The sequence below is a fragment of the Kryptolebias marmoratus genome, linkage group LG3, assembly GCF_001649575.2.
Source record: "Kryptolebias marmoratus isolate JLee-2015 linkage group LG3, ASM164957v2, whole genome shotgun sequence".
Classification (NCBI taxonomy): domain Eukaryota; kingdom Metazoa; phylum Chordata; class Actinopteri; order Cyprinodontiformes; family Rivulidae; genus Kryptolebias; species Kryptolebias marmoratus.
In genome coordinates this window covers 16,288,514-16,303,853 of record NC_051432.1, presented here as the reverse complement: position 1 = coordinate 16,303,853, position 15,340 = coordinate 16,288,514, and the positions used below count along the sequence as shown (strand labels likewise).

General features: G+C 39.1%; 2 protein-coding genes across 6 annotated transcripts; both read right to left on the bottom strand.

Annotated features, from left to right (window-relative positions):
- Positions 1-1,460: 1,460 nt before the first annotated feature.
- Positions 1,461-6,954, bottom strand: zgc:136472 (uncharacterized protein LOC678514 homolog). The gene is made up of 11 exons (XM_017420955.3): positions 6,651-6,954; positions 6,301-6,498; positions 4,942-5,066; positions 4,714-4,851; positions 4,081-4,188; positions 3,557-3,682; positions 2,922-3,119; positions 2,722-2,842; positions 1,983-2,164; positions 1,794-1,883; positions 1,461-1,682 (listed from the first exon to the last, which is right to left on the bottom strand). Exons 1-11 carry the CDS (start codon positions 6,832-6,834, stop codon positions 1,599-1,601), a joined length of 1,554 nt encoding a protein of 517 aa, XP_017276444.1. The 5' UTR covers positions 6,835-6,954; the 3' UTR covers positions 1,461-1,598.
- Positions 6,955-7,393: 439 nt separating this feature from the next.
- Positions 7,394-14,613, bottom strand: si:dkeyp-75b4.8 (lipopolysaccharide-induced tumor necrosis factor-alpha factor homolog). Of its 5 annotated transcripts, XM_025004528.2 has the most exons (6): positions 14,242-14,612; positions 13,591-13,637; positions 11,288-11,464; positions 9,785-9,877; positions 9,470-9,680; positions 7,394-9,386 (listed from the first exon to the last, which is right to left on the bottom strand). In XM_025004528.2, exons 3-6 carry the CDS (start codon positions 11,406-11,408, stop codon positions 9,281-9,283), a joined length of 531 nt encoding a protein of 176 aa, XP_024860296.1. In that variant the 5' UTR covers positions 11,409-11,464; positions 13,591-13,637; positions 14,242-14,612; the 3' UTR covers positions 7,394-9,280. The 5 variants fall into 5 exon arrangements, with proteins under 5 accessions (XP_024860296.1, XP_017270044.1, XP_017269782.1 ...); XM_017414555.3 differs by lacking the exon at positions 13,591-13,637 and having other exon boundaries at positions 11,288-11,438; positions 14,242-14,613; XM_017414293.3 differs by lacking the exon at positions 13,591-13,637 and having other exon boundaries at positions 14,242-14,611.
- Positions 14,614-15,340: the final 727 nt, after the last annotated feature.

The following is a 15,340-nucleotide window of genomic DNA, read 5'->3' as shown; positions in this document are numbered from 1 at the left end:
TCTGTGTTATCTGGGTTTCTAAAAAACTCTTTGCACCAGTCTTCAGTTGATCCAAATCACTGCTGTCAGAGTTCTGATCAGAGTTAGGAGAGATCATATTTCTCCAGTTTTTGCTTCTCTCCATCAACTCTGTGTCAAATTCAAATTCAATCAGAGTTTAAAATCTTACTTCTAACATACAAAGCTATTAACAACCAAGCGCCACCTTATATTAAAAATATTATTGTTCCATATTTTCCTAACAGGGAACTTCACTCTCAGGCTGCAGGTTTACTTGTGGTTCCTAGTTTCTAAAAGTAGAACAGGAGGCAGAGCTTTCAGTTCTCAGGCTCCTCTTTTGTGGAACCAACTTCCTGTTTCTGTATCTGAGGCTGACACCCTGTCTACTTTTAAGACTAGGGACTTTACTTTTTCATAAATCCTATAGTTAGGGTTGGCTTGGGTTTCCTGAGTTATCCCTTAGTTCTGCTGCTATAGACTCCGACTGCTGGAGGACAAACTGACCACATTTCCTCACTTTGCCAGAGTTTTTACTCGCTCTACTCTCCATGTTTGTATTTGTAATGATTGGTGTTGTAAACATTGTGGGGGTTTTTTGTCTTTCTTCCCACAGGAACCACACCTGGACCGGTCATCCTGGGTTTGTCTCTTTCCCGTCCTCTTAAACCCCAATTGGTTAAGACAGATGGCCACCCATCGTGAGCCTGGTTCTGGTTCTGCTGGAGGTTTCTTTCTGTTGAAAGGAAGTATTTCCTTTCCGCTGTTGCCAACATGCTGCTCATGGTGACCTTTGTTGTGAATTAGCCCCATATAAATAAATTGAATTTAATTAAATTGAGAGATCAGGATTGTAGTATATGTATAAAAAAACATCATATCTAAACATTCCATGAAGCACCAATAAATTCATCATTAGAAACAATATGACACAACAGCAAACCTGCCAAGAGGGAATCGTCCACTGAAACTCATGGACAAAGAGGTCATTAATCAGGTTATTAATTCTGATGGAGCTGAGCAGCTCTTCTGTAGAGATGGGACTATCTGTTCAAAGGACCAATATAAGCTGCACAGAGCTGGGCTTCATGGAAGAGAAGCCAGACAAAAAACTGTTGCTGAAAGAAAAAGAAATGCAGGCTGTTTGGGATTTCTTCCCCAAACACAAAGAAGGAGGTGCGGTGGTTAAACGAATCTGAATCTGAACCTTTAGGTCGTGAAGGACAACACCATGCCTCGTGCAAACCTACCACCTCTCATCCTGCTGAGAAGACTGTCCCCACAGTGAAGCATGGTGGTGGCAGCATCATGCTGCGGGACTGGGAAACTGGTCAGGACTATTCTAAGCTTTAGTGTTACATTTTTGCCTTTTTGTTGGTAGTTAAAACTAAAATGATGTGAACAAGACAATGACAGACAAAGACAAGTGTTCAGTGAATGTAAGGACTGTAACTGTCATTTAATTTTTTTAAAGTTTTTATTTGATTTGATTACACAAGAAATTGGAGACAGCTTAGCTGAGCAGATAAAACCTGTTCCATGATTCGAAATTAAAGACAAAAAGCAAAGACACACAGACACACTCTGTGCTCCTAGTTCTATCAAAGCTCGTCTTTGTTTTTGCTGTGGTTTTTTTCTTCTTCAGCTTTTAGGGCTTCAAAGTACTTCATCCTGTCTTCATCCTCCTGGAAACACAAAGCACAGAAGTCTAGTTTAATCAAAGAAATAAAGGACGACTCTCACAGTCATATAATATAAATATCCTCTGGTAGCTATTGGGTACAGATGTTTTTTACCTGAACTCTGTATTTCTTGGCTTTCTTCATTTCTTTATCTACAAACTGAATCAAGTCCTTTAGTTTCCTTTTCCCTGTGTAAACCACCACCTAACAGATACACAGAAGACATGACAAACATTATAAATCAAACATAAATACAGGAACATTCTTTCTTATTTGTGCAAATAACAACATAACAAACATTACCCTCTCAGCATACAGAGCAGGAAACAGACAGAGTGATGGGTAGCCCCCCTGCATCGACATGTTGATGTCATTAGCTGAGACGTCTATTCGAGCAACAATCACTTCCTGTCGCTCCTCGAAGGCTTCGGCTAGTTCCTCCCACAGAGGAAACAAATCACGGGACTTTTGACTGTAGGGCAGATCTGAGACACATATCACAAACACATTAATAAGCTACATGTTGTAGCAAAGACAGAAACATGTTTATAGCGTGTGTGGACGCCAGCATCTCCAGGTTTCGTTTTTTGTAAAAAAGATTCAAATTGATCCCAACCCAAGCCAAAACCATTTGGCAACTCCCAGGTTTCAATAACGTTTTTTTTTTTTTTTTTTTTTTTTATTATTAACAGGCTTTTGAAGAACATGAAAAGGTAATTTAACCACTGAATCAGGTGTGTTGGAGCAGGGAAACAAGGAAAACATGCAGGATAGTGGCTCTCCAGGACCAGGATTGGCCACCCCTATTGTAGCAGCTAGTCTCGGTCTGCAGACGCCTGTATCTCCTGTACATTCCTTTTATCCATTTGTTGTTCCTTTTTTTGCTTCACTATGATTTCTGTGCAGTAGGAGCTCTAACAAAAGTTGTAGTTGAATTAAAACAGTCAAACTGAGAAACCATAACCAGATACAAAAGGCTCACACTCTCAGCTGCGAGAAGATAAAGCCACGCAGCAGATTTCAATAAAATTTGTTAACTTACAGAATAAGACAAAAACGGTCTTGTTGGGGTTAAAGGCCACTTGCTCCAGAGTCATTCCCACCAGCTCCTTCACAGGCTTCTCGTCCCACCCTTCAGGAATGGGCTCACTCTGCATTTTGGGCTGATAAAGCATTCCACTCCGGTTAACTCACCCACCGAACATCAACGTCAACTCCGTGGAGTCTGTAAGCATGAGTTACCTTAGCTTTGCCCTCCAGGTAGGACTGACAGAACTGCTTGATGATCTCAACATTCAGGGTTTCAGACGGCAGGTGGTAGGTGACATGATCTGTCAGGTTGACCAGTCGAACGAGAGGGGCCTCAAACACCCGAACCTGGAAGTACTCCATCAGTCTGCCGTTACGAGACTCACCCACGTCCACCAAAACAAACAGAATCTGACACACAAACGCACTCAAGGTTTAAGATTTGTAAATATTTTGATGGGTGAAACCTTCAGACTTGTTTTACTCTATTAAAACATAATGAAACATAAACTGATCACTTCCTTGTATCCAAGATTCAATTCTGCATTCATACTCCTAAAAATACATTTCAATGCAGCTAAGCTGAATTTATCACATCGATTCCTTTGTCTTATATTTGTTATGTGTTGTATTTTAAAAGTTTATATTCCTGGCTGGTGTTCTACCACTAAATTGAGAGAGATCAGAATAAAACCTAAGCTTTATTGCTTCAGGTTTCAGGTTGTGGGTTGAGGGTTAGAGTTAAGCCTTTCGCTGCGGAGGAGTCAGAGTTGTGTATTAAAGATGAAATTCCTCTAAGTGTGTGTGTGTGTGTGTGTGTGTGTGTGTGTGTGTGTGTGTGTGTGTACCTTCATTCTGAATGCCTCTGCAGCACTGCTGAAAGCGGAGAAAATCTCTTTAAAGTCTTCAGAGCTCTTGTTGACAAAGAGGAGAGCGTGATTTAACACAGGAGAACTTAGGATCTGAGAGGCCGTCTGCAGGAGGAGAGAGGAAAAGATTCACTCACTTTGGGGGTATTTTAGAAAGAAAACTTGGCAAATGTCCAAGAATATATCTCTGTATTTCCTTTCAAAGTGGAAGCAATGATTATAGATGTTATAGAGCTCCAAACTCTGTTTAAAGAGGAGGGCATGGTGGGTGAAACATTGAACTAACATTACCATGTATGATTACCCTTTGTTTCTTTCAAACTTGATCACATGATTCTACCCTCATCATAACTACATAAGAACTGTTACTGGACATATATTAACTATTACTGGCAGTTTTACCTTCTAATCGTTCAAAAAATGACCGATAAACTAATGTGGTCATAAAAACACAAAGCTGCTCGTGGTTGGTCTGTGAAAGATCTCCTTTAACACAGTCCTACCTGCCCGGTGTACTCAGTGACCGGGTCCATCTGGTAGACGGAGATAAAGACGATCAGCTCCTCTTTTGATGTTTCAGGCTTCATTTTATAACTTCGGATGAGCCGAGACTGCAACACACAGGAATATATTCAGTCACACTGATAAGAGCCCATGGATGGATGGCAGAGGAACCGCATAAAAAATACAATATAGAGCTTTATATTTCTGATCACAATGTAAGGTCAGAGGGTGCACTAATTTGTCACTGAGTTACCTGAGATTACAGTTAATTTGTGGGTGCCGAGTCATGTTTTATTGTATAACAGATACAAGTTTGCTTTTTTAAAATTATTCATGCAACATCAGGTTTCCTCTACTTTTTGATTATTTTTTAGTTTATTGTTATAGTGAACTTACAAATTCAGGTGTTCATTGTTTTCTCAGTTCCTTTTTACCACCAGTTTCTGTCTTCTTTGAATAAACATGTATTTCTGCACAGCCTTGACTAACTCTATAACTAGTGAATTGAAGTTGACATTGTTCCTTTTGTTGTAATTTTTCTTTAAAAACAATATATAAGCCATTCATCTAAATTTTGAAATAAGAAAATGATATTCTTAATTTTTGTGCGATTGTGTGTACATTTTGAGTACATTTTTAAGAAGCAGGATATTATCATATGTGAGTCCATATTTGCTGATGATGTCATCATTCTGCGTCACAGCAAAGCTGATGTCAGGAAGGTCGATCGCCGCAGCGTAGAACTCCTGGACGTACTCGTGGTTTAGGTCCTACACACCCAGACAGACACACAGACAGTTTTAAACTTCAGTAAAGTCTCAGAAACTTTAAAGAAAAGATGTAAAATCTCCTGTTTTCACCTTAAAGAATCCAACCACCGTTAGCTCCTCTGAGGCCTCTAATTGGTGGATATCAGTGATGAGGTCAGCAGCTGACCCCGCCCTCCTTTTCAGCCAGGTCAAGATGGAAGCAGAGCTCTGAGAAACTTCATCACAACCCAGAAAAACCCAAAGACTTTGAATGTTTATGTATTACCCAAAATAGATAAAAATGACCAGGCCATTAAAAAAGCTGGGACTCTTAAAGATAAATTCAGTCATTTGGTTTATGTTTTATTTAATGGTTAGTCTCACATTACACCAGATATCAATGGTTCTGCACCCTTCTTGTAAAAGAACACAGACTGTTTGTGCAAGCAGCCTCGTACCCTCCTCACAGTACATTTTAATATGAAAGAGACTTGAAAATGTGTTAATTTTGTCCACATTGAGCCCTCTAGTGGCTGCAGTAATTACAACTAGAGCAAAAAGACAAAAAAAATCCAGTCACTGAAACGGTCTATGATTGTTGTTGAGTTAGTTTTACAATGATTGCATCGTTTTCTTTAAAATACTCATTTCATAATCTTTGTTACTGCAGTTGCGTGGAGTAGATATGAGTGATCTCTGTTTAAAGATTTGATGAGTATTTTTTATTTTATTTTAAATCAAGGTAGTCAAACTAACTGGTACTCAGAGGAGGGCACATCTAATAAAGGATTTTTACCATTTAAAACTACTTGAACCTCAAAACATGTAGTGGTTCAGGTATACACTTTATTGCATTTTTTTTTTACAATGTGTCACTTTTTCATCAAATGGGTATTTAGACTGAAAACTGTCTGCAGTTTATTGCAACATGTCTTGCATACAAAACCGCATCACTAATAGAACCACTTTAGGTGTACCCATTCAGAGTAATTTTCTGGAGTTAAAGTAACGCTGTGTAAAAATACACACCGTAGTGTTTGTGGCAAACACTATAAATTTGAGTCTTGAGCTATTTAAGATGGTGGAAATTTGCCTTTAAATGGGTTTTAGTTCATGATAAGAATTTCTCCCTGGCTTTCTAAACTGACTGCGCTGACCTCTGTCTATGGCAGGTAAGACACTGACTACTCATAGGTACTACAAACACCCCCACTTCAAAAAACCTGAACTATACCTTTAACTGATTTTTTCATTCTACTATTTGCAGTAACATTGTCTCATCATAAAGGCCTAAATATTTTTCACAGGTAATTTTGTCTTATTATAATTTCAGAGCAGAAACACAAACAGTTATTCATTTGATCCGTCTGTGACCAAGAGCATAATGGACTGTTTTCATTTTTAAACAAGTGGCTGAAAAACGTTTGTAAATCATAGACATTATTGTCTAAAAGATATTATTATACGTACCAGGGCAGGGCACAGGGTTGTGTATATCTCCAGAAAGGTAGAGTCTGATCGAGAAGCCGGTCACATTGAGTTTTTTAGCCAAGTCCTTCTCCTCGTTCACAGCAACTCTGGCCAGTTTGACCTCTGACCCCTGAAGCTCTGCAGCAGCACCTTCGAACGCTTCTGACACCCGATGACTTTCTACCGTCAGAGGAGTCACTGGCAAACACACAGAGAGGGTTTGAGAAAGTCTGCAAATGTCCTTCAACTTTAACTCTGAGGCAGCTCAAAGAACGTACGTGTTGTCAGTCTGAATCTATTTAAACATGTTGAATAAAATCCAGCTGTGTGAGTTTCAGTGTGTAACTTACAGAAATGCACCAGCAGCTGCTTGTATTTTCTCAGAGCCCTGTTGAAATTTCCCTTGTTTAGCTGTAAAATTCCATCCTTTTCTGTGAATTTCACCTCTTCCACTCGGTCAGACTGTGTGTCAGCTGCAACCAACACGCAAAAGCAGAAAACCATCACACCCAGCAGCAGTACGGACTTCTTCATAATGGATGGTCTGCCGTTGGACAAAGTAAACGCTGGAACAACTTAAGAAGAAGCCACAAAGGGAGTGGTAAGACAACGGACAGAGAGGTGTGTGTTGAGCTGGAAAGCGGTGAAGGCTTTTGTTATCTGACAACAAGACTCACCTGTTAGTTGCTGATTAACTTTCATATCTGAGCCCTGCTGTATTCTTGCTATTGGCTGCTCTTTGTATCAGGTGAATCACTAATATCTAAACGCCCTCGCAGAGTCGACAAGGTCAAAATGAAAGCACAATCATTACTAAAACTTATAAGTTGCAAGAAAGCTAAAGGGTCTTTTTTACCCAGCCCAAACAATGCTTATTACTTTAACTATACAATAATATTCTAAATATAACAATATCTGGGTAAATTAATAGCTGAGTCTTTTTATAGCCATACTGAGAAGTCTGTACATTATTAAAACAAACCAATGATTGTAATTTTCTAAAAAAATTTTAATTGTTTTTTTTCCTCTCTTCCATTATGAAGCACTTTTCTGGAAAGGATGTGTTGGTTTCCCGAAGAAGTGAATTCAATGATATTGGTTGCAGGATTTTATTCATGCATATGTACACAAAAAATATTTCAAAGGCACACAGCTGTTTCCAATCCGTCTGGATGATCAGAGCAGCTCAGGTGGAAAGTAAAGCAACACACTGTAATCAGATCAGGTAAACCCACTTTCATACAATAGAGTTTCTTTGTTTTATCTTTCTGTAACAGTAGAGATTTAAGGAAAAGAAATATGGACGTTTTGTTAGACTGTCTGTACAAACACAGAGTCCAGGGAAGATACTTCACCCCTAAGTGTTTGCCCTAATCAATCATTGAATTTAAGCTTTGATTTAGTAGGTTTTCTAAAATATCTGTGCTCAAATATTAAAAAAGTAAACATTACTTACATATGCAACTAAAAAAAACACACCAACTTTCTTCATTTTATATCAAAAGACATTACAATGAACAGATTCAACAGCTATAAAACAAAAACAACAAGTAAATGACAGATTTCAGCCTGAAGTGTCACTCCTGACTGATCCCGTCTGCTCAGGGGAGCAGATTCAGTGTCTCCTCTCTTCACTGTATTTTAATTAACTACTAACTATAGACAGAAAGCTAGAAAGTACACAAAATGTTTGTCTAATATTGTTTTGTATTTAGGCTACAAATATTAGAAATGCTTGTACAAAAAATACTTTAAAATGTGTAATACATTAAATCACCAACTGTGTCACTGTCAGCAATGTAAAAAATAAACATAATAATGTGATAGTTCAGATCTGTGGAAGTTATGAACAATTAACATCTTACCTGTTGTAAATCACTCTTTGAAGGGCCTCAATTTATAGACATATAATTAATATAATTCTGACCAAAATGACAAGCTAATTATAAATATGGAATTCCATGTAAATTGTCATGTTAGGCAAAATTGACAGCAATGTAAAGGTTTATAAAACAGTGTTCACATAAAGCATTAATTAATCTTTGAGATTAGAGTTGTTTTAAGATGAATAGAGGTGTTTTTAGACCAGATGGTCTTGTTCTGACACTTAGATTGTCAATCCGGTCAGAATTAAAGTCTGTTTTTGCAAATTGAGTTCATTCAAAGTAGGGGGGAGGCTATTTGAAGAGTCATTAAATGGTACAAGTTTGAAGAATTGAGGTGGCATATCCCTGGACTGCGACTGAAGAAGATCAATCAGCAACTTAAATTTGACTCGGTATTGCAAGAAAATATGTATATTATCAGTTGCAGTCTTATTTTGATTGCTTACAACAATCCAAATTGAGTTGCCAGTTGTTTTTTTTTAAATCACTGGTTCAAGACACTGTTTTGGAGGCTCCCTGTTCTCCAACAGTTGCAGCCCAGTGAGATACTACTTTTATAACATCTGGGGGTACCAGCAGGGGTGAATATTCAAAGAATAATTCAATATTGAACAACGAATATGAAGAGTCCCTTTGCTTGAAATGCTCTTCGTACCCTTGTACAAAGAGCTTTCTATAACAGGTAAGATATTATTGTTCATAACGTCTCTATAGAGCACCACTGTAAAAGATCTGAACTATCCCTTTAATATGTGTCAGACATCTTTTCTCACATCTGTACATTTAAAAGATGCCTGTTCCTTCATAGTAAAGATAAAATGTCTTTGTATGACCTTCTTTTGTGACCAACAGTGACAGGTTGATTTGGAGGAAAAATAAAACAAAAGCAAACATTTTAGTTTCGTTTAAAAATGGCTCCATGAGTCTCTCCACATTCACTTTAAGTGCTGTGTATACAATATGACATACGCATATCACAGCAACCTGCATGCACTTTACATCTTAGTAATTATTTTACCAATATTGTAACATAAATGAGTGATGGCATCTTGAGTGGCCTGAGAAAAGCATCCACTACCTGCAAACGAACACTGTCATCGTTTATAAATGTGCACTTTCTCTCCACAGTTTGGACAAAAGTGATGTGCGTCTTGCAGCCGACGCATCATTAAAGGTATCAAACAGAAGCCGCAGATTAACCTGAAACACACAGATGCAACATGCTTAGATTAGGCTGCTGAAACTGAGCACCAAACTGTCCTGAGTGTGTGTTTTGTTCTCACCCCATTAATGCAAGCATGGTGCACGTGCACCAAGCGGCCCACCCGGGCTTGTATGCAACTTTGGTGGTGATGAGGTGCCGGCAGTGTGGACAGCGGACCAAACCTGGGGAGTCTATCAGACTTGTCACTACGATGGGGACGGGCTGCGGCTGGGACACAACGGCTACTGACGGAGTTTGTCTGCTGTTGCTGGTGGCTCCTCTTCTCCCAACTGTCATTCAGGAGAAACAGAGGAGAGATGAAGTAGAAAGTATGATGGCGTGGCTGGGAGACACCTTAAATAGTGGTTGAGAAGTAAAAGGTGGAACTTCATACTTTGTGTAAGTGGATGAACTGTGACTTCAGAGTGTTGTGATGGTGGGACCACAGCAGAGGGTGGAGTCAGGACAGGAAAAGCATCTGGATGGACTGATAATAAAGAGAAAACAACACGTTAAAATACATCTCAATTAGAAAATCCTGTTTTTAAACTGGCTAAGGGTGCACATATCTTACTGTTCAGCTTGAATAACAGAAAAATTGAGTTCCTATTCTTTACCCATCCTCATTTGTTGATAATCGCCCATCACCTGTTTCCATGTTTGTGTCTGTTAGCAAAATATCTCATGAACAGACTGAATGGACTTTAATGAAACTCCTAGTAAGTAATCACTGGATGTACCTCTACAACTGATTAACTTTTAAAGTCAATCCAATTCAAGAAGGCTGCAACAACTTATCAACCTTAACTCAAAATAGACTATAACTCAATTAATTTAAAAAATATTGAGCTAAAATTGGATGTGGTTGTCGCTGAGAGTCATCCACAACACAAACTCAGGGCGGGAGTTTTTGCAATGTCACGTAGAGTTGCTCATAACGTTAGTTTCAAGGTTTGACCTAAAAGGTTATATCTCCATCGTCTCTCAACTTAGTTTAAAACTCTGGCATGAAAAGTGGTTGTCATGTTTGATGGTGGCGGAGGCGAACCCAGAGAGCAGACTCATACTGAAAACTCTGAAGAAACGAATTTATTAATACAAAAACAAATGCTGACGGGGCAGCGAAACAAAAACATAAACTAAACCTAGGTGCATGGATGAAACACAGGACGAGGACAAATGAACAACAATCTGATGGAGTAGTGGAGAAGGTGACCGGGTTTTAAACACAGAGGATAAAGAGGTAAGTGGGCACAGGTGAATGATCATAATTGCTGGCAGGTGGAGATGGGCGTGGAAGATAAACAGATGACAGAACTGGGGAGAGGTAGATGAAAACAAACACAGACACGAGAGACAAAGACAGAAAGAACAAGAACCCAACTAACAAGATAACTGAATAAAATAAAACTGAAACACGAAGACAACAAACTGAATACAAAAACCCAAAACCTAACAGTGGTAAGTGATATGAGTTCTTTTGAGATATTGTAAGCCTTTAATTAACAAAAAAAAGTACAACAGCCACCATGTAAATCAGAAAGCCTTTACACTTCTTATCACAGAAGACAAGATGGTAAATGTCTTGCACTTGTATATTGCTTTATTTAGTCCAAGGACCCCAAAGCGCTTTACACTACAATTAGTCATTCACCCATTCATACACAAGAAACTTATAACTAGTTTGTGCCTCTTTAAACAACAGAGAAGTCAAGAAACCATCTTTTTGTTGTGTATGTTTTTATTTTACACAGAAAGGTTGTACTTTAACTTTTTTGTCAGTTTAGGCTGAATCCCACTTCACCCCTTCCCTTCCTACCACTTCACCCTGCCCAGTGTGGTGCAGGTTCACCTCTCACAGGAACTAATAAAGTTCACATGTGAAGAGAAATCTTACCTGCATCTCTGTAGGTGGGAGGAGGTGTGGAGGGGGATGAGTCGAAGTTTCCGTGGCCGGGGGTGAATGAGTTGTTTATTGTCGGGTGGCGACTGGCCTCCTCGTATGAAGGGGGTTCCATTAGAAAATCATCCAGTCAAACAAGTCGCTGCTGCTGTCAAAGATGGAAACTAAGGTCTAGATGAAGAGCAGGACAAAAGGTAAAGCAAGTCTACATCTGTCTGTAAGATGCCTTTTAACTGTTATGCAGTTTTTCTTCTCAAAACGGATTCATTTAGAAACATCAGTGAAAATGTTTGTGGCTCCTTTTTTCATAGTATCATTGTAGTATCCTGTCAACATATTCTAATAGGATTTGGTTAAAATTTAGACTGAAAACAGATGGAAACTTGTGTTGAGTGTGGATCTATAAATGAAGGCCATATCTGGTATGACTCTGTACTGTGCAAAACTCATAAACCACCCTTAAGTTCTTCGTATTTTGCTTCCCAGGAGTCAAACTTGCTCTGGTTCAATAGTTCTTTCTGAAGGTGTTTCAAAAGTTGTCTTTGGACTTTTGCAGCTTCCCCCCCCCATTATCTGTCCAGTCCTTGTACCTGACCAGGCACACTGTGCAGTGCGAGCTTAGAAAAGGAGGAAAGTGACCAGATACGGATAAAAGAAGAGAGGTCAGTATATATAAAAACATATCTACAGCAGATGAACAGGATCTGAAAGTCATGTCTTTAAGACTCCGTTCAGACCTGGCCCGAGCCATTTAGTTGCACCTTCAGAGGTAGTTTGATTAATTTGTTTTCAGTGCACACTGAGGCCGTTCACACCTGTATTTAATGTAATCAGATCACTCAGACTACCTGCAGAGGTGGTACGGACCCTTTTAATTCTCAAATCCTCATTACGTTTGGTAGTCTAAACACAGTCTGTCCGGAGCTAAGCTGTAGGATTTGCTACTGAACTGATGCACAAGCAGCAGTTATTACCTGGAGGTCTCCAGTAAGACAAAATATAAAATAAGAGTCCCCTCAGCTGTCTGTTGTGTCCTGATAATTAAACAGCCATCATTAGGAATGTTCTGAACATTTGCCTTATTTTTGTTTGTTCGATTTGGTTTATTAAGCTAAAAGTTGTAATAAGCCATTTCTCAGAGTCCTTCTCAATAAAAATGCCTGTTTTGTCATGATTTTCTAAATCAGATTAGATTGTGGGACATGGTGTGTTGAGTTTCTATTTAGTTTATTGTTTGTTTTGATTGTTTTCAGGGCCGTTTGGACCCACTGTGGTCACTCTAAGCTATAATGTGTTGCGTCAATCACATGTCTCTAGTCTGAGCGGCATCATGTTGCACTGATTTGCTGTGGTTCAGTTTTGTGGGTTAAAATCTTCAGTCTTTGCTCTGACACTGAGCTCTGTGAAGTCACTGATCATTGTGTCATAGTTCTCCCATGTTGTGTCTGCTAGGTAATGAAGCTTATCAAGCGGTAGCTTTTAAGAAAATGAGATTCAAATGTCTCTGTGTTGTCATTTTTACAGAAACATCAACAGACCTGCTGATGTCATGTTTGCCGTTCAGTAGCTCAGCACACACTGTGACGTGGCTGTGTGTGTTTCTGCATACTGACATCCTATCACAAAGACGATTTAGGGGTACACATTTTAGTGCAAAGTATGTATGCTTAGCTCAAAAATAGGAGCAAATTGGTGTCTTTGAGACAAACTGCTGGAAACAAAATGCCTAAAGATCCAACTTAAAGTGAGTTCTTTGCTAAGATGTCTGTTGTGCATCAACCCAATACTGTTTTATCTTTAACTTTAGGAACCATTTTCTGCCTGAATGATTCATGGATCAGGTTTACGTGGCTTAAACAAACAAGAAAGAACATTCCTGAGAAAATGGCCAGGGACTGGACTGAAACTGGGTGAAAAAAGCAGCCAAAGTTCAAAGAAAAACACTGAAAAACTTTCAGTAAAACTGAACTGACAATCAAGAAAACTTTAAAAGATTGGAAATATATTGACTTCTTAGAAGCAAAAGGTACATGTCAGTGACTGACAGTGTTTGGGTTTAGTTGCGCTGTAAACAGTTGTACCTTTTTGTAATGTTGCGATACTTTAATGTTTTATATTAAAAAGTCTGCATCACAGCTTCTAACCTCATATGAAATAAGTCCGTCAAGAACAACGAGAGCCAGCATGATTCACAAGACATGATATAAAACACACAAATAATGTTACTAACTTTAAATGATCAGTTTGACCCAATAGTTCATTTACTTTAAAAATTACATAAATATATATAATCTTACTGTTTTCCAAGGAAGGACCAAAGCCAGTATTCTTGTTTAATTTAGCTCTGTGAATATTTGAAACAGGAAGTTGGAAATCAGCTGTAAATATTATGGGTGCTTTATTTAGCCATTTTTGTTTTTCGTTCTTCAAGCTGCGTGATGCTGTTTGTAACGGGATTTTTGTAACATTTGCAGCCCTGATTCAGCTGCGGAAGTGTCGCCTCCGCCTTCAGGCCATAAACAGTGAGAAGTTGTGTTTTCAGAGAGTTCTCGTTACTGTAAGCCCTCACCAGAGCACCGCTGGTTTAAAGTGACAGGAACAAAACACACAGAGACATAAGCAAATCTGTGTTGTAACGGGTTTCTTTAGTGCACCAGATTTACATTCTGGGTTTCACACATTAACCTGGGTTTTATTGTAAATAAAAATAGAAACTTTACTTCAGAAATGTGGTCCTGGTTTCAATTTAGCCCATATTTAGAGTAGGAAGAGTTTCAAAACCCTGACTTTTTCCATTCAAATACAACAGATTAAAGAACAATACTGATTCAGAATAGTTTTATCAATCATCTGCTAGTTTCTGGGATTAAATTGACAGCTGTAACAGTGAACAGTGAGTCCTAAAGACGTATGCCGCCTAAAACGCGTCTATCAGCCATTAAACGTACCTGTTAAAAGCAGCCAAGTTAACTCCAGCTCACATGGGTCTCTGTTCTTGTGTAAACAAGGCACATCCAAGCCCTCACGTCTGATCTAAACAGGCTCCGACTTGTTTCCTACATGTATATAAACGCTCCCAACACCAGTTCCAAACATACAGAGGATCCTTACCCATTAATTAAACAGGATCATGTGGGAATTCTAGGAGGACCGGACCTACCTTGAACAAAGGAGTGACCGCGGCTGGTAGGAGGAAACGCGTACCATGCTGATAAAGTTTGTGACATCACAGCTTGCTGAACCTGTTTCTGTCAGAAATGAGAAACATTTCCTTTGTTACACAATTAAACTCACCTTCCCAGTTTCCTCTGGGTGGAGACGTCACCTTCACCTGCTTCCCTCAGGACTTTAGCATATATTAAAACAATCACAGACAAAAAAACAAAAACTAAGAAAGGAAAAAAAAAAACCTCCCATCTTGCCCTATTTGTTCCACATGGGCGGTTCCACTTCAAGCTCAGGTCCTCTACCAGAGGCCTGAGAGCTTGAGGGTTCTCTTCAGTATCTCAGCTGTTCCTAGGACTGCGCTTTTCCTGGACAGAGATCTCTGAGGTTGTTCCTGGGATCTGTTGAAGCCTCTCTTCCAGTTTGGGGGTCACAGCACCGAGTGCTCTAATGACCCCTGGTACCACTGAGGCCTCGACTCTCCACAGCTACTCTATTTCCTCTTTCAGCCCTTGGTTTTTCTCCAGCTTCTCCTGCTCCTTCTTCCTGATGTTACAGTTGCTTGGGACTGCTACATCTATCACCACTGCTTTCTTCTGTATCTTATCTATCACCACAATGTCCGCTTGGTTAGCCATCACCTGTTTGTCAGTCTGGATCTGGAAATCAGTTTAATTCAGTTTATTTCTATAAAGATCACAAATCACAACAAAAGTCATTTCAGGGCTCTGTACAAAAACATTTACATACATTCTAAAATGCCAATTAGTAAAAGTTATCTAGCTAAGGAAGCAAGCAGGTTCTGTTGAATCTTTACTTTGTTGCAGTCTCCCATCCTGAGCAGCTTGTTGGCGACAGTGGAAAGGAATGACTCCCTTTTAA